Raw genomic sequence first — 21,080 nt, 5'->3', positions numbered from 1 at the left:
GAGTGTAAGGGAGGTGATCACATGACTCAGATAAATCATCTTTATCCATTGGAGGAAACTAAAGATATTTTGGTGAGATTAGAACCACAACAAATGGAAATGTGGTGTAAAACAAAGGTTTCAAACCACATACAAATATTTAGACTTATTTCATTATTATTTTTAATCAACGTATTTCTGAAGTTTGTGAAAATACACCGGATATAGCAATGGTTCTGTTTAATTAATAATAAACAATTTTTGCATATTTACTTCAGTTTATGCTTTTATTTTTCTAATTTTAGATAAACCAAACTCTTCAGCTGAATAAATGTAGATTTTAAAGCTTTTCTTTTAATTTCCAAGCTTTTATTGTGAAATGAAAACATGCAGAAGGCTTTCTGAACAGTAATTTTTATTTTTCATGTAAAAGCTGCAGTTTATGAACATTAAAACAACAAAGACACAACATCCCAAAATACTGACAGAGGTGGTTTTAACACTTTAACAGCGATTTAATACAATAAAACAAAAATACACTTTTTTTCACCAAAACTGTAAAGTTTGGTCTAATTCTTTGGTTTTAATTTTGACTTGTAAAAAAGTCTTTGTGTTTCAAACAAAGCAGTTTACAGGATATTTAAAAATGTCAACAATCTTAACATTTTTTTCTAAAGTTTTGCTGCTTTTTTAATTGTCTTTTTCTCTAAAGTATCATTTGCTTTAGAAAAATACAAACTTTAAAAAACACGAATAAAAAGCACCATCCTGTCAAAGAAAACTTTAACTTTAGTCCCAAAAACTGTTTTAAATCTTGTAAAAATAAATATTTTCTGTAAAATATCTTGCAAAACTTTATAAAAATGCAGAAATTTTTTTTTCTTTCACGTTCATTGTGAAAATGAGAAAATATGAATTTTTCAGTAGTTCACGGTTAAATGGACTCTTATTTTGAGGAATATTTGTGGAGGTGAAAGTTTAAAGAAGAAACCTTCACATTTTTGATTTATGAATCCCAGAGTTTCTGGTTCAAATTAATTTTGGATCTTGGGAAAAATGTAACAGTTTTTTTGGTTATTTTCTGGGCTTAGTGTTGATAAGCTCTAAGCATTATGGTTATCAGCTGTAGGTGTTATTTCTTTTTGAAATTATTTAGATTCGAGTAGCTCCTTATATCTTTGAGACTTTCAGCTTGTTTAGTCATAAGTTTCAATGACATTATGTCAACATTGCTTATTTTTGCTAACAGTCTATTCCTGAAGAACATCTTGTTATAATTTAGTATTTAATATATTTAATGAAACACTGAATTGTTGGTTATTTCATTATCTTGAGATGATGAAATAAATCATAGCAGTTTGGTTTGTTATGATTTATTTCATTATCTTTAGGCAGATCTTGTGTGTAAACTCGAATCGCTGCAGTAAACTTCATGTGATGTGATCAGTTTCATTCTCCCATGATCTTAAGATAAAAGGTAGCTTTGTTGTTATAACAGTTTTGACTTATTTATTTTTTTAACATATTATTTGTTGTAATCGCTATTGTTTTACAGAGATCATGAAAGCTGACATCTGTTTGATAACCAGAATCATAGAAACATGAGACAAAATAAGTTTTATTTCTGTAAGAATCAAGTTATTTTCTTCTTTACCTCAATTATTTAGAATGAAATTAAAGACTGCTTCCATTTTTTACAAACTGTTTGGGAAGTCAGATTTTTACACTATGGATAACTGAATTCTGACAGGAATCAAAAACACAAATTTAAATTGAACTTTTAGCTCACTTTCACGTCTCCCATCCTGAACGGTTTTAAATTTCTCCAAATCCTGGTTTTAAACCCAAACTTGGTCGTCTTTATTGGAACTGATGTCTGGTTGAAATGTTTGCGCTTTAATCGTGAAAATATTGGACCTTGAGGTGGTACAGCAGAGTGGGATGATGTTAGCATTCTGATGAAATCAGGAAAAAATTATATTTTTATATCAAATAATTGAAATTTTCAATGTATCCTTCCAACCACTGAAGTGCAAATTTAAAAGTTGTACCTTTTTAGAAGGGAAAATGAGTGACAAACACAAAGAAATGAACATAAAATTATTTTAAGAAACAGATTAAATTAAACAGGTTATAAATCGACGGCAGCCTTCTGTGTGTTACCTGAGACGGCTGGAGGTGAGTTCAGGATCAGCTTTAAGGAACAGATGAGGGGCAGCAGCGCCCCCTGGCAGCGTCTCTCAGCACTGAGTCTCCTTGCTGTCGATCTGATGTTGCCTCTGAAGTCTGAACAGCTTCGACTTGTCGCTGCGTCTCATCGGGTTTCTCTCCGTCAGGTCCTCAAATGAACGGCGAGTAGCTCCAGGTGGGCGTTCAAACGCCTCCTGCAGCTCCTCCTCGTCCAGGTGGGAGTCCAGGCTGGGGTCCTCCAAGATGGTGGCCATGTGGGGCGCATCCAGAGGCGGGGATGTGTGGCTCGAGGCCGGGGCGGCGCCGAAGACCGGCGGGGTGCTGGCAAGCTGCGGGCTGATCGGTGGGAGCCGCACAGGGGCAGCCGGGAAGTTTAGAGGTTTGAAGATCCGGACAGAAGCAGAATCAAGGCTGCTCAGGAGCTCGGCATTCTGGGAAATAAAGGGACTGTCAGTGTGGTGATGACTAGACTGGAAGCTGCTGTTAACCTTCATCCCTAAATTTATCTGAAACTAAACAGAAGGAAATCAAAGGACAGTGGTCGGCACCGCTAGCTAAAAGGTTAGCTGTGCAAACCCTAAGTCATAAACATGAGTCCCATTGACGTTAAAGCACTACCAGCATGGTATTAGTAGAAAACAATGCTAAACCGCTAAATTCAACCATGTTGATACTGTTCATGCTAAACATTTCCAACTTGGTAAAAGAACTAAGTGGAAAATTAGCTCCACTATTAGCAGATTAGCAGAAGTGCGCCCACCACTTAAAGCATTACTTTCTAAAGGATGTTATTAACTCCTGCAGTCAAGCCAAAAACCTCCCAATCTGAAGTTTAACATTGAGGAAGCTGCAACACCTTAAGATAAATTTCTTTAGTTGTTTTCTCTGACGTTCCTCTGGCTTCTACAGCTGTAAGCCTCTTCGATCAAATCCCAGTGAAACCAGTCCAACCAGTCCATTGAAATGCCTCAAACTAAAGTAGGGTTTAGCTTTACCCTGAAGTGATCACCAAGTCTGAAACTGATGAAAAACTTTAGCTCAGGGTTAGTAAGAGCTCCCTCTGACACTTCATTCTCCATTGTGAGTCTCACTGCAGCTGTTTAATGTCCGGTTTGGGTCTCGTCTCTATTAGCAGCACAGGGGAAGCTGTGGTTGACACTCGGATGACGTCATTTTGTGCATTTACCCTTGAGGCCAGTTCCTCAGAAATCTATTTGCATGTTGTTGATTTTCCTGTTGAGTTGAAGGTGTGTACGCTCTTCCGCCACAACTGATGAAAAGGTTAGACATCAAACTACTTCAGTCTCATCACAGGTTGAAAATGGTGGTTAATATGTTGTTGTTTGTCAGTCAACAAATGCAGTCTGCTGCCTATAAAACTGCTGGGGCTCAAGCTAGATTTGACTTGTACCATTTGGTGGAAGTGGTTCCAAAATGGAGATGTTGGCTGCAAAGAGGATGGCAGAATAGCCAATTACAGGCAACTGCAGCTGGTGGGCTTCTTACCTTCAACTAATGCTGACTGGGTTCTCCTAAGGTAAAGGTTAACCAAATGCCAGTGACTGGAAGGATCTTTATCAGTTTATGTCTTGCCAAAGAACAGTTCCTGTATTGATCTAATAAGCTGCTGCCTACATACTGGTATCTGCTACATCTGCCATGACTGAGGAAGCTCATACTCACGCTGGAGAAGAAAAGAGACTTGGTGGTCTCTTCATACTGTCTATCCATCTTCTTGTCCTGAAAGTACAGAGAAGCAGATCAAAGTTACGGCTTTCAGGGAGGAAAAAAAAACCCAGAGGAGCGTCTGTGAGGAGTGACACCGACCACACAGTGGACCAGGATGCTGAAAGGAACCCAGAAGAGGAGCGAGAACGCCACCACCGAGCCCACGATGTTATCAGCCAGGAACTTTCTGAATGTGTTGATGTCGAGTTTATCGATGAAGTCCCACAGACGTTCCACCACATCCTGCACCTGCTTCATGCATTTCCCCTGTACAGACAGAAATGGCTCGTTCAGTTTAAGCCTTTATGGTTGATCTGAAGCCTTAAGGGTCCCCAACGCTTCGCTTTGTGTTCATGGGGATTCAGTAGATGCCTTTTCCCTTTTGGGCTTCTGGTTGTTGAGGCTGAGGAACAACCATGGGGTCCATTCAGGTCCAGTTCAATGAGTGGCTGTAACTCCTGGTTCTAACCCAGTGATCATCCTTCCCTTCGTCTCTGAATGACCACTAGAACTAAGTACCACAGAAAACCAGGGCCCTTCTTTATCTTCCTAAAGGAACATTGGTTAGACCAGATACAGACTTTGAGTCAGATTGAGAGTACCCCCTTCAACTCTGTGGTTTTGTTAACTTGCACTACTTATAGCGGTCAACCAGACCATAAGCAAGGGACTCTTCTTCTTCTGGTTGTTTCATGGCGGTTGGCAGACCGACTATGATGGTCCATTGCCGACACCAAATATACTGGAGTGTGGAAGGGAGACAAGCAAGGGACTCTTCATCTAGATATAAACTAACCAGAGAGGAAGGACATGAGGATCGGGTCATGAGTGTTTAACTCACCGCTCCGTCGCAGAAACCCACGGTGCAAGGTTTGCCTTTCCGCAAATACACAAAATCGCCTTTCACATCAACGAAGGGGCTGCAGACTCCATTGCTCCCCCGGCAGCAGACTTTGCAAGACGAGTTTGTTTCTGGGAAGAAACCAGAAGGTTCAGTTAGACCTGAAGGTTCCCAAGGAAAACAGTTTCATCTTGGATAAAAACAAGTTAGTGTTTCTTGCTACTGATCAGAGAATCAGAACAGCTCAGGAACCCATGACACTCCCCATCAGAACCGCTCAGGAACCCATGACACTCCCCATCAGAACTGCTCAGGAACCCATGACACTCCCCATCAGGACCGCTCAGGAACCCATGATACTCCCCATCAGAACCACTCAGGAACCCATGATACTCCCCATCAGAACCACTCAGGAACCCATGCAGCAGCGTTACCGTTGCAGGCGCAGGGCTCCAGCTGTTTGACCACCTGGCAGAAGGGAACACACTCTCCGCCACGGCATTCCCCGTTGTCCAGACACACCGTTTTATCCGGAGCGTTCTCCGGCGGAGGACACTCACTGCTGTTTCCTGTTGGCAAACAGAACTTTTTGTTTTATATATATAAATATTTTCTTTTTATACATATATATATATATTTAAGTAGTTAATATTTCAAATTGAAATATAAATACAGTTAAGTATTTTTAAAATAGTTCCAGTTTGGAACTTTAAATTAAATCTGCAGCTTCCTTGTTCTGACTGATGAAAGCAACAAGTGTCCAACAAAACATCTGTATTCCTGTAGAAGAGGAAACCCTCCCAGGCAGAGTCCTGAATGCTGACCTGTGCAGTAGGAGTGGCCCTTACAGGTGGCGTCGATGGGCTCCTGGCAGACCTCTCCTCTCACCTGGAACCTGCAGTTTTTGCAGCAGGCGCTGTTCCTGTCACTGAACAAAGAAAGATGGCAGATCAGCCGATTGGAGAAGCGTTGAACCCCCGACCTGGAGCGACTCGGACCTGCACTCTGCTCCGTCCCTCAGCCGGCACTCGTGGGTGCAGCAGCGGTCCGAGTTGAAGTGCAGCAACCCTGGGTCGCATTCCTCGCCTTGCTCCACCCGCGAGTTCCCGCACACGTTGACGTTCCTCTCCTTGAAGCAGGTCGCCGCTTTGGAGCGCAGCCGCTTCACGATGGACTGCTTGCTGCAGTTGGAGAACAGCTGAAGGGAAAACGAACCGTCATGAAACCTTTTCTGGTTTACGATGGAAAAACATGGCGACGCACGCTAGCAACTTGTTACATGATAGGATTGATGGATGGTTGCTTCTATCATCCATCAATCCATGGTAGCATTGATCTAGTCTAGCATGCATTATTGGATGGTTGCTAACATGTCTATCTATCCATGCTGCCATCAATCTATCTTAGTACCCTTCCATTAACCTACGCTAGCATCTGTCCATCTATGTACCCTAGAGTCCATCCATTCATGCTAGCATCCATTCCTCTATCTATACTATCTCTGCTAGCACCTTGTTGTTGACGTGGTCTCCGCTCACAGCGATGGGGTACATGACGTACTTCCCTCCCTGGTCCTCCCGCGGGGCGCAGTACGGCACGTTGTCCGGGTCATGCTCCGCTCCGAAGTTATGGCCCAGCTCGTGAGTCGTCACCAGGTCTGCTTCCTGTAGAGACAATCCGTCAGTACGAAGCTACAAAAACTGAAAAGAAACCATCAGAAAGGGCTTCAGGACTTCACCTTGGTCAGGATCGTTTTCCCGTAGTTCTTGGTACTGGTGAGGCCCGTGTTCAGATAGATGGATCCGTGTTTGTTTGCTGTCGAAGCACAAGCTGAACAGCGGGGTTCATAAACACCACAGCGATGCTGACGGTAACCGTGACAACATCTAGAGGAAACTTTGGTGCTTACGTTTGGAGCAGAGCCCTCCGGGAAAGTCTGGTTTGTTGGGCGCCACATAGGCCAGGCCCAGGGTCCCCTCGTCGAAGTCCTGGTAGGTGAAGAGGTGGGCCAGGCAGACGTTGGAGGCATTCTCTGCAATGTCCACACTGAACTGCTGCAGGAGGTCAGACAGGAAACGGTCAACTCCAAAAAGACTCAAATGCTGAAGGCTTAAATCCAGAGAGGAGCAAATGAGCTCAGAGCTGCGACTAAATCGTTATTCTGATCAGGATGCTCTATTTATTTACACCATTAAAAAAGAGCATGGAAAATCCAACTTCCATCCATGCTAGCATCCATCAATCTATGCTAACATTTATAAATGCTAGCATCCATCCATCCATGCTAACATTTATCCACCAGCCATGCTAGCTTCCTAAGCTACAGGCTCCTCTCAACATGGAGGACAAATAGCTTTCTGTTTCTCCCCTTCGCCTGCTGATGTTCTGCGTTTCTTACCTCCAGCAGCTTCTTGACGTCCCAGACGTCTTTTCCCGCCACTGGACTGCCCCTCATGTTGAAGTGACTTTCTCCAGGACCGACCTCAGTGGGAGACTTCTGAATGATAATCTGGCAGCAGAAACACAACATCTTCACACTTCAACATCTGATCGTCTTCACTGCAGCTATCAGCGGCGACGGTCTCCTCCTCACCTGCTGGATCTGAACTCCGTAACCGCTGAAGTCTTCGTCCCACGACGTGTTTCTGTAGATGTCGTCGACGCGGTCGATGAGCTCGATCTGGATAGAGAGAGATGGAGAGGTCAGATCACTAGAAGAGGGGAAAAGAAGCAGCGTGGAGGCTGTGAGCTAACCAGGTAGTTGATGGTGGTGCTCTCCTCCTTTCGGCCCATGTATCGGTAGAAGCGATGGTCTGCGACCAGCAGCATTGGACACGTGTTCTTCTTATGGTCGGAGACCTGGCGTTTCCCTCTGTGCACCGACTCTGAGCAGACAAGAAGGACAAACGGTGGATTGTTTCACAAACAAATGTAGTAATAACATAATTTTTACTGTTTTGACAGATTTCTGGAGTCTTTCCAGAAATTCAATTAGTTCTTAAAAAAGGATTCAGTTGAGAAGGGCCAAAAAGATGTTTTGAAAGGACATAAGTTTGAGAGATTTGTTGCTAATTTGAGGCTTTCATTTATTTATTTAAACCTTCTTTCCTAGACTGGAATAATTATCCAGCAAAAAACTACAACAATTTTTCTCAAGATATGAAAATACTGACAAAAAATAGAATGTAGACAAAATAGAATGCAGTAAAAATGTGTCACCGGAATGTGAACTAAATTGAAGATTTTTGCTAGACGTCAGTGAAAACAAGGGGGAGAAAACAGAGTGGTCCAACAACACAGCCTTGTGGTACTCCTTTACTGATTGGGCTGTCAAAAGGAATGGAGCAATAAAACGGCTCTAAATGCAGCATAAACGTCAAGGAGAACAATTTTACAGACACTTCTTCAGTAAATCATATCAGTAAACTACTGATGCAAAAACGATCACAGTTTTATCATGGCTTTATGCTAAAACTATGGTTTTACTGTAAAACTGTTGTTCAATTTATGCGAATGGAAGTGTTTTTGGAATACATTTACAAATATTTAATTGGAGATTCACCAAAAATTTATCTTTTCATTGGATTTTTAAAAAATCATCATACACCAAAGAGAGAAAATGAAATAGTTGAACATCCTAAAACAGAAACTCTTTGTCCGACTTGTTTTGACGTCCTACCAACCTTCTTCATGGCCCTTTGTCTCCATCCTGACGCCCTCCGGTAGAAGGTGAGCGGATTCGGACGCCACGTATCCGCAGACTGAGGGCTGCTGCAGCCGGCTGATGTTCCTGATGTCCTCCGACCGGTAGATCAGGAGGCGGCCATCAGGGGGCGCTGATGTGAACCTCCACAGAGGCTAGAGGGATGAGACATTTTAAAGTGATTTCATGTTTTTTCACTAGGAATTGAGTTTCTTTGCTCTCTTTACCTCGATGTTGTACTCTGCCTCGTCCGTCAGGATGTGAGCTGAGAACTCGTGGTCGTCGATATGAGCCTGAACACGAGAGTTTTCCTCCCCTGGAAGAGAGAAAACACAAATATAAAGCAACTCCCTACTCATTATCAAAGTCGATCAAACATTCATCTAAAGCCTCATTTTCTAAATTCTTTGCCTGGATTTCAGGGACGTCTGATCCATCAAGGCTTTTTCATAAACCCAGCATTTTTTAAAGGACTGAGGTGAATCTGACTCTGACACCCTGGAAAACACCTTACCAATGACGTGTCCAGTGAAGTAGTTATGTCTGTTGACCGGGAAGCTTTGTCTCTGTCCATCCTCATCCTCCACGATGGCCTTGAAATCCTCTGTAAAGATCTCGTTGTTGGTTCTCAGGTAAAGCCTGAAGTTTCTGAAATCAGCAGGAAGAAGGAAAGGGGGAGTTTATATTTTGGACAATCAGCTCAGAGGAATTGGTGAAGATTTTGGGTCCAACCTCTGCAGGGCGTTGAAGCTCAGCAGCTTCTCCACGTGTGCCTCGGTTTGGACGTCCCGGCGGCGGACGGAGTGGGTCTGCAGGCTGGAGAATGGAAGAACGTCAAAGTCATCCAGGATGGAGCGCAGAGGTTCTGCAGAGGAAGGACACAACACAATGTTTAAAACCAACTAACGGGTCAGGTCGAGGGAAAACACTGATTAATATCTAATTGACAACAAAAACACACAATAAAAAATGTTGTTTTTTTAAAATAATTTGATAAATTTGACCATTGAGGAGCTAAAACTGTCATTTTCGGCTGGTCAGACAACTTTGGCTCAGACCTCTGAGCGAAAACCAAAAGTTTGATGACAATGGGCTAAATTATTATTTATAATTATTTTTTCCACAAATAGAAAAATGAAGTTACATAAAAAATTTTAAAATGTCTTTAACTCTTCTTAAGTAGTACTTACGGAGGTACTACATGATATTATGAAAAATACATCTTTAAATCAGCCTTGTGGGAGTGGTCTTATTAATATCTGGTCTCAAAATAAACTAATTTATTTCTTAGTTCAAGTTTTTCTGGCCCCCAGAGAAGTGGCCCCCAGTGGCCACCATTATAAACTTTTGTAGAATCGCCTCTGTTTCCCTGAATTAACTTCAGTCAGGAGGTTTTCATAGAAACCTCCATGTTTGGAGAACTTACCAAACTCCTGCTGTTCTTTGTCTTCGGGTGGAGACACAGCAGCCTCTGTTATGGACAGAAAAACTGCAAACAGTGTCAAAACAGCGAAGTTCGTTCCCATGTTGGACAGATTGACTGGTGGATGATCAGCAGCGGGACGGACTGGACGGAGGGAAAGGTCCCGAAAGGTCAGCCGCTAACCTCCGACTTTAAACACATTTTCTCATAGAAACTAAAATATCCGCATGCAGATCGGATGAAGTCATTGTTTGTTACAGAAAGGCGCAGGGAAAACGGCTCCAACTCCGCAGAACCAGGAAGACCGAGAGCCGATCAGGAAAGCTGGCGAGAAGCAAGGAGGCGGGGCGGAAGTAGGCCTGGCGGCTTCAGAATAAAAGCATGAAATCACCAGCAGTAGTGGAATCCACCCTGAACCAACACTTAGGATGATAAAAACAAGAATCTCAAGGTAGGACCCGTTTAAATTGAATCTAATAAGCAACTATAATAACTTTAATATATAAATTCTAGAATAATTCTTTGCGGAACACTAAAACGTGGCTACAAACAATCAGGAAAGGAAGAAAATCTGATTATTAAAGTCTCTGTTTCAGCATATTTGCGCTCAGTTGGGCACATTACGCAAAAATGTTCGACCCATTCAGTTTAGTAGATTTTTTTCATGCCTGAATGGTGGAATAGCTCAGAGTAATGTGAAGAGAGAAAAGAAATCCTCTGAAAATGGGTGAAAAAGTGGAAGAGCTTTATAATTATCACAAAGTTTCAGCCTTTCAGTAGTATACTTGTTGAATTTATTTCATCTTTATTTTTTGTTCTTTTTTAAATCTATAAAGCTAAACTACTTAAAACAGCTGCATGATGTCATTTTTCCGATTTTTAAGCTAGTTTAATGGAACATCTTGAATATTAAATAAAAAAAATTTATTTATTTTTTATTGTTTTGCAAAACATCGTGTTTTATCTAACAACGTTCAACTAGATACAAAAACAAAGTTTAATTTGGGATTAAATAAGACGAGTCAATAGAAATAAATCATATTTTCTTCATAAGGTACGAAATTGTTTCAGAAATGCTTTTACTTTGAAAGTCCGCGGGGTTTTTTGTTCGTGCGCACGTGAACTTGACGGTCTGATGAGGCGCTCGCGGTGTGCGTTTGCTCGTGAAACATGAACCCGTTCATGGTGGCTGTGATTTAGCCAAAAATAAATAAATAAAACATTTAAAACTGAAACAAAACAACAATAAACACACATTTTAAACAAAAGGACCTCATGTCGTGACGTTATGTAAGAGAATGTAGCGGAAACATCTGGCTGCTCTATTTATAATCTCTGATCTCACCCAAATCCGCTTTTAGATTGAGGAAGCAAAAAATCTCATAAACTCGAGCAAAGAAAGCATCACAGACATTAACATCACAGACATTAATGTGTGGTTATGTCTGATAACCACACATTAAAATATAAAATTATAAAAGTAGACTTGTGTGTAAAATTTCTGGGAGGATAACTTTGTAAAAACTCCAAGTTTTGTTTTCACAAAATTTACACGTCCTAAGCGGACGTTTTTGTGCGTTCGTTCAGTTTGACGGGTTCAGGATCGTAAAAGTTTCAAAAGTTACGAAAGTCCCAAAGTTAATTTGACCAGTTGGGTGTTGTAGTTTGCGAATCGGACTGGTGGTGGCAGCAGTGCAGCTTCCGGCCTGAAAGAAAACAAAGAAGAAGAAATCCAAACTACTCTTATGCTCCACATGATAGAGCGACTGCGGACATTAAAAGCTGATTAAATCAATACGTAACCGGTAAATTTGAATTTCCACCATGGAGGAAGAGGATGCGGTAAGTGCTGATCAGTAATTAAATATTTTTGTGTAAATGTCACTCAGAAAACGGAAGTGTTGGTGTTAGCTAGTTGATTTGCGCCAAACTCCGTTAAGAAAACCTGTTTTTTTTTCTATTTTCTTCTGATTAACAAACTGATTTGCATCCTATGCAGATTTTATTTACTGATCATGAATATACAGCATTTTATTTAATAATCGGTGAACATAGATTTTAACTATTCACTTTCAGCACACTTTAAAAAGCATCTGTTCAAATATTATGGTTTGACTATGTCATCATACTGCTTTAAAAATTGCCATAAAATTCTGAATTGTTTTCTATTAAGCGTTTTCCAGTGGTTTCCCTTCAACTTTTATTTAGTTATTTTAAAAAAATTTTCGGTATGTTTTTGTTTTTAAGAGTTCAATTAATGTTAGCTAGTCGATTTGCATCAAACTAAATGAACAAAATCTGATTTTAATCATGTTTTCTGATTAACAAACTCTGACACGTTCTATAAATATATTTTAATTACTGATCCTGATAAGTATTTTTAATACTCGGCGAATATAGTCTTTAACTGCTAATTTTCAGCTATTTGCAAAACTGTAAATATTGATACAGATAGTTTGTTTTGATGAAGAATAAATTAGGTTGGTTCTTTATGTAGCCACTGCTACAAATCGTGGCCATAAAATAAGATTTTTTTTTTTTTTAATTATAAGTTTTCCATAGTCTCCCGTCAACCTTTTGCTGTTAATTAAAATAGTTTCAGCAGCTTTAAATGTTCTAAAATACATTTTTAATGACAATTTATCCATATATATACCATATATATATACCATATATATATATGTATATATATACCAAATTGTTCTTGAAATTTTAACCAGCTGATTTTATTTCAGCAAAATAAAATATTTATTTATAATATTAATTTCTTCTTTTAAAATAATAAATTAACTATTTACAGTTCACATGAGTAAGTAGAAGCTGTTGTATTTAGTTTGTTTGATAGACTTGTTTTCTTGCTTGGCTTGTTTTTAATACATAAAAGTCATATTTCACGCTGAGACTCAGCCAGGTGTGTCACCTTTACCTGTCCCTCTGCGTTTCCTCTGGTTCAGGATGAATACAAGGAGCCCTGCAATCAGTGTGCAGCCGTGGACTGGGGCATCTCAGACGAGGGTCGCTTCTACTGCAGGTCCTGCCACAATGTCATCGAGGTGACTCCCAAACAAATCTTTATCTGACAGAGTTTGACTTTAAACAATGATTGGGGCCAATACAGATAGAACAAAAATGGAGTATATTTCAGAAACAAAGGAAAAAAACTCAGAAATGTGAAAAAACAAGGACAGCATTGACTTTCCAAAGTAAAAAAATTAGGATTTTCAAACCCAAAAACTTTACAAAAGTTGAGAATTTTTAACTTTTGAAACTCTGAAATTTTCGAGTTTTGGGACCGAGAAATTTTCCAGAAAATAAAAAAGAAATTTTTGAGTTTCAAAAGTGGAAAAAAAAAAGACTTTTCTAACTCTACTCCCAAAAGTTTAACATGTTGGGGGGCGGGGGGTTTGTTCTTTTCTAGATTCTTTTTAGATTAATCTAAAATTGTTTGTTTTTTGCCTAGCGAATCTTCACTTTCTGAGTTTTTTGTCTAGAAAATTTCTCAGTTTTTATAGCAAATTTTGGACTTTTCAAATTTACTGATTTTCTTGGTTTATTTTTCCTGAAAATTTCTGATATTAATGTAAAAAACATTTTTTGTTTTTTGGCAGAAGATTGCTCTTCATTTTCTTCCATCTACAATCGCCCTTGTACTCTTTTCTATGTTTATTAGTCACTCAAATTGAGCTTGTACTCACTGCAGTACCACCAACGGTCCTGCAGGTGTCACTGTTGTGCCTTCAACGTGTCTCCTGTATAAATTGTGATTTTTTTGTTTTCTGTTTGTTTGTTTTTGATGTTTTATTAAAATGTCCTCAGAGAACCAGAGAGGTGGTGGACATGTCGTTCACTTGCAACACCAACAGAATTTCCCGGATCACCAGACAATCCAGAATCAGGAAGACGGGTCGGTTTTAACCTCCTGTTTCTTTTTCACATATCAAACTTTTGTTATTTAGGAGTTTTAACTTAAACATTTCCCAGAAATTTTAAGTTTGGTGTCAAAACTTAACTTTTAACACCTGAATAATTAAATATCTAAGCGTCTTTTGACACTGTTTTCTGGAATGTTCATATTACGAGATGTTTTAATAATTTGTTGTTCCTCAGAGTGCGGCTACGTCTGGATGCTGTGCGAAGGTTTCCAGTTCATCCTGCAGAACCAGGCCGACGCTCTTCTCAGACTGGGAGTCACTCCTCAGTTTAAGGTCCGCTCCCGTCATTCCCATTGGTCCGATACCAGCAGATAAAACCCGTTTTGTTAGTTTGACGCTTTTGGTTTCAGGACGACGTTCTGTGTCAGATGTGGAGACTTTATCTGCAGAAGAGCCAGCAGGGATACACCAAAAACCCAATCAGGAGTTTAAGGTTTAGAAGGGTCAGTTTCCTTTTATTCATCACTGCTGTAGATTTTTATTTATTTTTTATTAAATATAATTTATGTTTTCAGATTTCTGTCAGTTTTACCCTTTTCATGTAATTGTTTTTCTGACACTTTCTCATCTACATTTTGGTCATTTTTTAAGTTATTATTATTTTAAAGAAAATATTTTTTTCTTAAAGTTCACTCTATTCTGGAAAGATTTTAATAGATTTTATTTCTGTAATTTTTAGCTCATGTGTTTGCATTGAATTTTCTTTCTGAGGTAATTTCCGATCATTTTAGTTTATTTACTTTTTTTTTTTAGTAATGCTTAAAACATCTTTTTTTTATTTTTGATTATTTTATTTTTTATATTCCAAAGGTTTTAATGCTATTATAATTTTGTTTTCACATTGTTCTAAATTCCCTGCTTTTAATATGTGTACTGTGTAAATATTTTTTGCCATTTTAATTTTTCTACAGTTTTAACAAAGTTTCACTAAAGTCTTTTTAGGTTTTTATAAAGTGTCAGGGCTAAAATTAAAATATACACATTTTAATTGTGATATTAATTCTTAAAATATTTTTAGTCTTGGCAAAAATGTTTAAATGAGTCATAAATTAATTCCTCCATGTTTTCCCATCAGGCAGCGTTGGACTCGGACACGGACGTGGACAGCGCCGCGGAATCGGTTCTGTCTAGTAATTTCACCGACTCCGGGTCAGTTCTGGACAGCTCCGCTGGCTCTAATGCAGGTACTAAAAAGAAACGTATAAACAATCAATCCATGGCAAGTTTAGAGAAATATTTTATTTTTTAAACTGTTCCAATTGGTTGAAATGTTCCTTTGAACCTTAGAGAGCTCCAGCGATTGGATGGGATCGGACCGCAGCAGCGCAGGCACCTCATCGTCATGGAAACGGAGCCGCAGCCTGATGACCATGAAGACGACTCTGGCTCTGATCCACCTGGCTCTGGTCTGGAGCCGCGAAGCTCTGACGCTTAGCGACCTGCTCAGGTAGCAAAAACACACCTGGATGGTCATGTTTACACTTTTAAAAATGTTTGAAACATTTAATACGATGGAGCATTAGAGACATTGTGGATGGGACAAAAAGGCGAGTACAGTGCCACCAAAAAACACGGAAAGGGTTTGGAAAGACGAAAATTTTCTAGAAAACTTTTAAAAAATTGGCTTAATCTCAAAAATATTCTAGAAAATGAACATTTTTTGAGTTTCCATAGTTGAGAATTTGTAAAAACAAAAAACTAAATTTTTTAGATTAATCTCAGAAATATTGTAGAACAAACATGGAAACTGTCAGGTTTCAATAGTAAAATTTTTTATTTTTTTTAAAAACTCTTTTTGACAAAAAACAAGTATATTTCTGAGTTTGAAAAGTTTAAAAATTACCAGAAAAATCTTGGAAATTTTTCATTTGAAAAGTTCAAAGTTTATTAGAAAACTCCGACATTTTTAGATTAATCTCAGAAATATTCTAGAAACAACTTTTGAAATTTCTGAGTTCCAATAGGCAAAAATGAGCAAAAAACATCTTTTGATTCTCAGACATTTTCTTGAAAAACTTGGATATTTTTGCTAAATAACAATGCATATTTAATGCATTTCATGTTTTCATTTCATGTTTTTTTTTAATTTATTCAATAATAAACATAAGTAGTTTATTGAACAACTAAAAGAAATCTTGAAATTAAAAATAAAAATTTGCTATTTAACTATAACAAACATATTTCAAATAAAAAAAAGATCAACTAATTCAACGCCGTGTCGCTACATCTTAATAATTTTCAATTATCTTTTAAGTGCAGAAAGATCGAGATTGTTTTATCTCACTATCAAGATTATTCCATAAACTAACGCCTTTAATTTAAATGCAGATTTCCATTCTCACCGTTCTCGATCTAAATTATTTAGAACATTTCAGTTCCTTTTAAGTTGTATTTGCTTTCTGTCGTCACAAATCTGTATTGAATATTGGTTGGTAAAAGTTCTTTTCTGAGCTTTGTACGTATATTTTTAAACATTGAGCTCTAATTTAGCAGATTATAGTTTCATGTTGGGGAATGGAGTTCCTCACGGCTCTGGATTCGGCCCGTTATTTTACTGTTTGTTGAAGTTAAACCAGTCGCTAAAGGCTAGGTACTTCCAGTCAAAACAAAAAACCATTTCTGTTTCCAGTTTTGTTTCTAACCCACCCTTATCCTTTAAGCTTTAGCTGCTCCTAGGCATCCATTTGACCCCAGTCTGTGGTTTGACCCCAGGCTGGTAAAAGAAGGTCACGTCCCGTATGTGACTGCGTACGAGGAACTTCCTGAAGAGATGAAGCTGTGTGGTCCGGATGCTCTTCTTTTCCATGTTGAGGTTGGTCATTGAACTACAAGGAACTACTGTAATTTTTCACTGTTTGGCTCATATTAGCATTAATATGCTAGCACTGTCTAAATTCTGATTTTAGCATGCTAATAATAACTTGTTCGGTTAATAATGATGATTTCCGATTTGTTAAAATGCACTGTGGCAAACTACTTACTCGACATTTAGGCTTTTGAACTGGTTTTCCTTGGTTTTAGTCTGTAAGTTTAAGGAATAACTGGGTTTTACATTTAATTTCCCTTTGGGATTAATAAAGTATTTTTTCATTTGAATGTGTCTTGAATTCATAAACAAAATATTTGTGCTCTTGTCTAAACAGTAAGCATCTTAAAAATACTTTGATATTTCAATCTGCGGAGGTACGGCTCGGTTATTTCCAACCCCTGGATATAAATTCTGGCCTTTTGATAGTTAGAGAACCATTGATCCAAACGTAAAGAATAGGTTTTCTTTGTTTTTGACCAGTTTTATCTGCTAAAGGTGGTTCTTGTTCCTGCAGAGGATCCCGTCTCACCGCTCGGTCCATAAAGAAGCGCAGGTTCTGGTCCAGTACCTGCAGCTTCCTGCTTTTCCTCCCATCGTCCCAGAAGCATTGCTCCACCCGGCACCGCTCAGCCTGCGCTACCTGACCGATGCTAACCTGCCCGGTAACCTGTTCGACCCAGTCAGTCCCACAGACTGGTACCGGGACCGCTAACGACCCCCATCTGTTCTGGTCCTCAGACGAGCTGCACAGGTGGGTCTGCGTCCTGATGGACCGCGCAGGTATGGCGGATCAGGAGCGCCACACGTTGGACGGCGGGTCGCGTCCCGTCCTGCCGCGGTACGACCTGCAGGCCGCCGCGCTCATCATCGTCACCATGAAGGTGATGTTTGGCCTGGACGATCACACCGAGTGGTAACCTGACACACCTGAGCTGTTGCCATGGAGACCTTGCAGTCTCTGCTGCACCTTTGTGACTTTCGTTTCTGTGTTTCAGGGATTTATCGAACAAGACTGGTTCCCATGACGACATAGGTTGGTCCTTCATGTTTCTGTTTTGTCTTAAAGGTTTTATTTACCTACCAGTTAATCTGTCCATACGTCTATCTATTTACCTATCTATTCATTCATTCATCCATACATCCAACTCATCGTCCGTCCCTCCCTTTGGCCGTCCGTCCCATTGGCCGGCCGGCCGTCCCATTGTTATCCCATTCCCTTCATCTCATTGTTCATCCATTCATCAAACTTTCTGTTCCTCTGTCTTCCTGTCCTTTCATCCATTCATCTGTCCATCCACCCATCTGATTCATTCATCTAATTGTCCTGACATCAATAGATCAGATTATCGTCCGTCCAGTCCGTTGTCTGTCTGCCTGTCCATTCATCTTCTGTTGATCTATTTATTTCTCCATTCATCATTTTGTCTTATTGTCCGTCCATCTATCTTCCTGCCTTCTCTCCTCTTCGGTCTTTTTTTTCTGTCTCTGGTAAATACTGGAAAATAGAAGAAAATGCATAATTTCCACCTGAACAACAAGATGCTAATATATTGTGCATCCCCAATGCATTGGGTTGAGTCATAGTGGTGTGATAATTAAAAGTTAAGCTGTTTTTTGTGGTGTTCTGTGTGATTGCTGGTTCACAGGAGACCTGTTCAGCTTCAGGAAGTGGTACAAACTGGTTCAGGCTGCTTTGCTGGACGCCCAGCAGAGGAGGAACCAGGACATCGCCAGGTGAGACATCAGGGCCTCCAACCTGATGGTGTTTATATGACTTCATTTACTGAACAGCCAAACATTTTTGTCTTTTTTTCTACAGGAAACAGTGGAAAGGAAAGAAACTGTTCTTCACGGACAAGCGGGACAGACTTTTTATGACAAAGAGGAGAAGTAAGAAAATGAATGAGCATGAAAACAGTCAGGGTCTCTACACACAGGGTGGGAATGTAGGTTGATTGATCGGTCATGCAGAAAACCTCTGACCGGTGTCAGAGCTTGGTACGCAGGAAGTCCCGTTCATTTCTGGTGAGGGTTGGACAGTCCAAGGTTACCGTTTGTCACCAAATCTCAAAACCTGGACTGTCCGTTCTTCCTCTCGTCCGTCCGTCCATTGATCCCATCGTCCTTCTGTTCACTCAATTGTCTGTCCTTTCACTCCATCTGTTCATCCTTTCGTTCAACCGTTCATACTCTCATCTGTCCATTCATCCCATTGTCTGTCAAAGTCCAGACCTACAACTTGCTGAAATAACTTTTGAGAGAGCGGTGCAGAAAAGACTGCCAACAAACCGGAGCCACCTCAGTTATGGCTTCATTACTATGAGCAGGAGACAAACCCGATTGAAGTCGGCTGAGTTTTGGGGACCCATCTGTCTGCAGGGATTTATTGGGATTTGAGAAACATACGCTGTCGTTTCTTCAGGAATCTCAGAGCACGTCCAGATGTGTTTAAAGAGGCTGTCCTCTTGTCCGGCTGCCGTCCATTACGGAGGTCCTTCCAGCTTCCAGTTCTGCTGGGGCGACGAGGACGGATCAGACGGGCCCAGCCTGCTCCACACCAAGTTGGATAGAGTCGTCTCCCTGAGTAACGGATTCAAGACTCCCTTGAACCTCAACTACTGGCATCCGCCGCTGCGACCCTGCAACCCCCGGTGAGTCTCTGAACGCTCAGCCAGCGTCTCGTTAACGAGGCGTCCCATTATGAACCCAGACGTGTTCGTCTGCTCTGCAGGACGTGCACCAGTCATTACCCCAGCATGGAGCCCGCGCTGCCGCGCTCCTTCGTCTGGCTGCTGCAGCTCTTCTCCTTCATCCTGGACGTGGAGGCCTGGTATCTGTTCGACGAGGTGCTGGAGGTGGAGAGGCGCGTCTTTGGCATCAGAACGCCGCAGATCGGACAACAACTCGAGACCAGGAAGTGGCTCAGGACTGAGAAAACAAGCACAACTCATCAACCTGACATATTCTACCAGAACTGATGAAGAAAAGTGGAAAATGTTGAGAGATTTCATTTATCTGTTTATTTTCCTATCAGTATTTATATGTTACCGAGAATACTTGAATTATTTAACATTTAACGGAGCCCTGCTGACTGTAATAGTAGTTTTACTTATTTGTTTCGTTTGCTTTGTCTGGAAACAAAGAAACAGCGGAGAGCTGTAGTGGCAGAAGAATGACCAGCAGGTGGAGACAAACTGCAGCAAAACGATCATTTCTCATTCTGGAAATCAGTTTTTCCGTTTCTCCTCTGCGGCCAGAATCAAATCAACAACTTGCTTTGGTAGTTTACTTCCTCTGGACATAAATATGTGGCTTTTGTCTGTTTCTGCTGGTAAAGACAGACAGGTTCTGAAGCGGCAGACTCGTTTGTGTCAGCGGCATGTTCTGCTGTTGCCATGGAGATATGAAAACAAGCAGCCTATTGGCCAATCGATTGGTGCTGCGTTCACTTACTGTAGGTTGAGACTTACAGTCACTCTCGTTATGTTAAAATAAACCAGATTTAAGTCTAAATCAGACGTTTTCCAGAATTTTTCTTGGATTGTAGCTCGTTTTTAATCATCCATCTTTTTCAGAGGAATATTTTTGGTTAAGTCTAATAAATTTAACATAAAAATGTGATTTAAAAAAAAAGCGACAACTTAAAACCAGAAACCCAAAACAAATCCTTTATTTTCTTAAATGTATGTTTCCTTATAGCAAAAGGAAACTTACTTTTGCTATAATGAAATGAAACTGTTCTGTTTCATTTCATTCAATTCAATTTTAAATATTTATTTAGAGCTAATTTTGGATTCTGGTGACACCTAATAGTTTTAATTTGTTAAAACATGTTTCTAATCAATATATAAAGAACTACATAGGTACCAAATTAAATTGAATTTAAATATAGGTCGTTAATAACTAGCTTAAATTAGTTATTAAATTGGAGCTTTTTATTTTTTTTGCCTGATGCTGTACATTTGAAGAAACAACAGTTTTACAAATAGAAAATATGATTTTTAAATCCAGTACAGTGACTGTAATGAGAGCTTTGAGCTAAAACTTTTTGTTTCTTTTAGATTTTTAAAGGCCATATTGATGCAGAGAGTAAAAAGCTATTTCTCATGTTAGAAATAGAACAATTTGAAAGAAACACTCTCAGGGTTTCTTTTACACTATTTTCACCTAAATATAGAAAACCTTTGTTGCATGATAATGAAGTTGACAGAAAACATTTAACTGAACTAAAACTTTAGTCAGTTTATTATTCAAACCTGTTAAGTTTTCTGTCCAAGAAATCCTTGGTTTCGGTTTGGCTGAAGTGAACTCTGGAGCGGTTCGAATGCACATGTGAACGCCAAGCAGACCGGACTGCAGAGCAGGGCATTCTGGGTAAATGCAACCAAAACAAATCCACTAGCCTAGAGCCAGCCTAAAAAATGGCTAATGATTTTAAAAAATACTCCAACTGTTAATCAAACTCCACTGTTTTT

At 39.8% G+C, this 21,080-nt stretch overlaps 2 protein-coding genes across 2 annotated transcripts; one reads left to right on the top strand and one right to left on the bottom strand.

The window, feature by feature from the left end:
• Positions 1-391: 391 nt before the first annotated feature.
• Positions 392-10,269, bottom strand: adam17 (ADAM metallopeptidase domain 17). The gene is made up of 18 exons (XM_005808709.2): positions 9,868-10,269; positions 9,174-9,306; positions 8,956-9,089; positions 8,669-8,757; positions 8,422-8,596; positions 7,493-7,623; positions 7,332-7,418; positions 7,137-7,247; positions 6,648-6,792; positions 6,477-6,568; positions 6,250-6,402; positions 5,737-5,936; positions 5,563-5,666; positions 5,173-5,307; positions 4,739-4,869; positions 3,997-4,164; positions 3,853-3,909; positions 392-2,600 (listed from the first exon to the last, which is right to left on the bottom strand). Exons 1-18 carry the CDS (start codon positions 9,965-9,967, stop codon positions 2,220-2,222), a joined length of 2,526 nt encoding a protein of 841 aa, XP_005808766.1. The 5' UTR covers positions 9,968-10,269; the 3' UTR covers positions 392-2,219.
• Positions 10,270-11,581: 1,312 nt separating this feature from the next.
• Positions 11,582-20,417, top strand: taf1b (TATA-box binding protein associated factor, RNA polymerase I subunit B). The gene is made up of 15 exons (XM_014472379.2): positions 11,582-11,706; positions 12,819-12,917; positions 13,681-13,768; positions 13,972-14,069; positions 14,147-14,239; positions 14,872-14,980; positions 15,084-15,243; positions 16,509-16,608; positions 17,120-17,267; positions 17,344-17,518; positions 17,601-17,638; positions 18,252-18,339; positions 18,425-18,495; positions 19,028-19,256; positions 19,337-20,417. Exons 1-15 carry the CDS (start codon positions 11,689-11,691, stop codon positions 19,581-19,583), a joined length of 1,761 nt encoding a protein of 586 aa, XP_014327865.1. The 5' UTR covers positions 11,582-11,688; the 3' UTR covers positions 19,584-20,417.
• Positions 20,418-21,080: the final 663 nt, after the last annotated feature.

This window comes from Xiphophorus maculatus, chromosome 15 (assembly GCF_002775205.1).
Source record: "Xiphophorus maculatus strain JP 163 A chromosome 15, X_maculatus-5.0-male, whole genome shotgun sequence".
NCBI lineage: Eukaryota > Metazoa > Chordata > Actinopteri > Cyprinodontiformes > Poeciliidae > Xiphophorus > Xiphophorus maculatus.
The sequence above is the reverse complement of the archived record's forward strand: the minus strand, read 5'-3'. Positions and strand labels throughout refer to the sequence as shown.

Coding starts and splice junctions, on each gene's coding strand:
- adam17 (XM_005808709.2), bottom strand. CDS start 9,967: ATGGGAACGAACTTCGCTGTTTTGACACTGTTTGCAGTTTTTCTGTCC. Junction 9,307..9,867: donor CAAAGAACAGCAGGAGTTTG/GTAAGTTCTCCA, acceptor CTTCCTCTGCAG/AACCTCTGCGCTCCATCCTG. Junction 4,165..4,738: donor TGGGTTTCTGCGACGGAGCG/GTGAGTTAAACA, acceptor CTGTCTGTACAG/GGGAAATGCATGAAGCAGGT.
- taf1b (XM_014472379.2), top strand. Junction 12,918..13,680: donor CCTGCCACAATGTCATCGAG/GTGACTCCCAAA, acceptor AAATGTCCTCAG/AGAACCAGAGAGGTGGTGGA. Junction 17,639..18,251: donor TGGTTCCCATGACGACATAG/GTTGGTCCTTCA, acceptor GCTGGTTCACAG/GAGACCTGTTCAGCTTCAGG.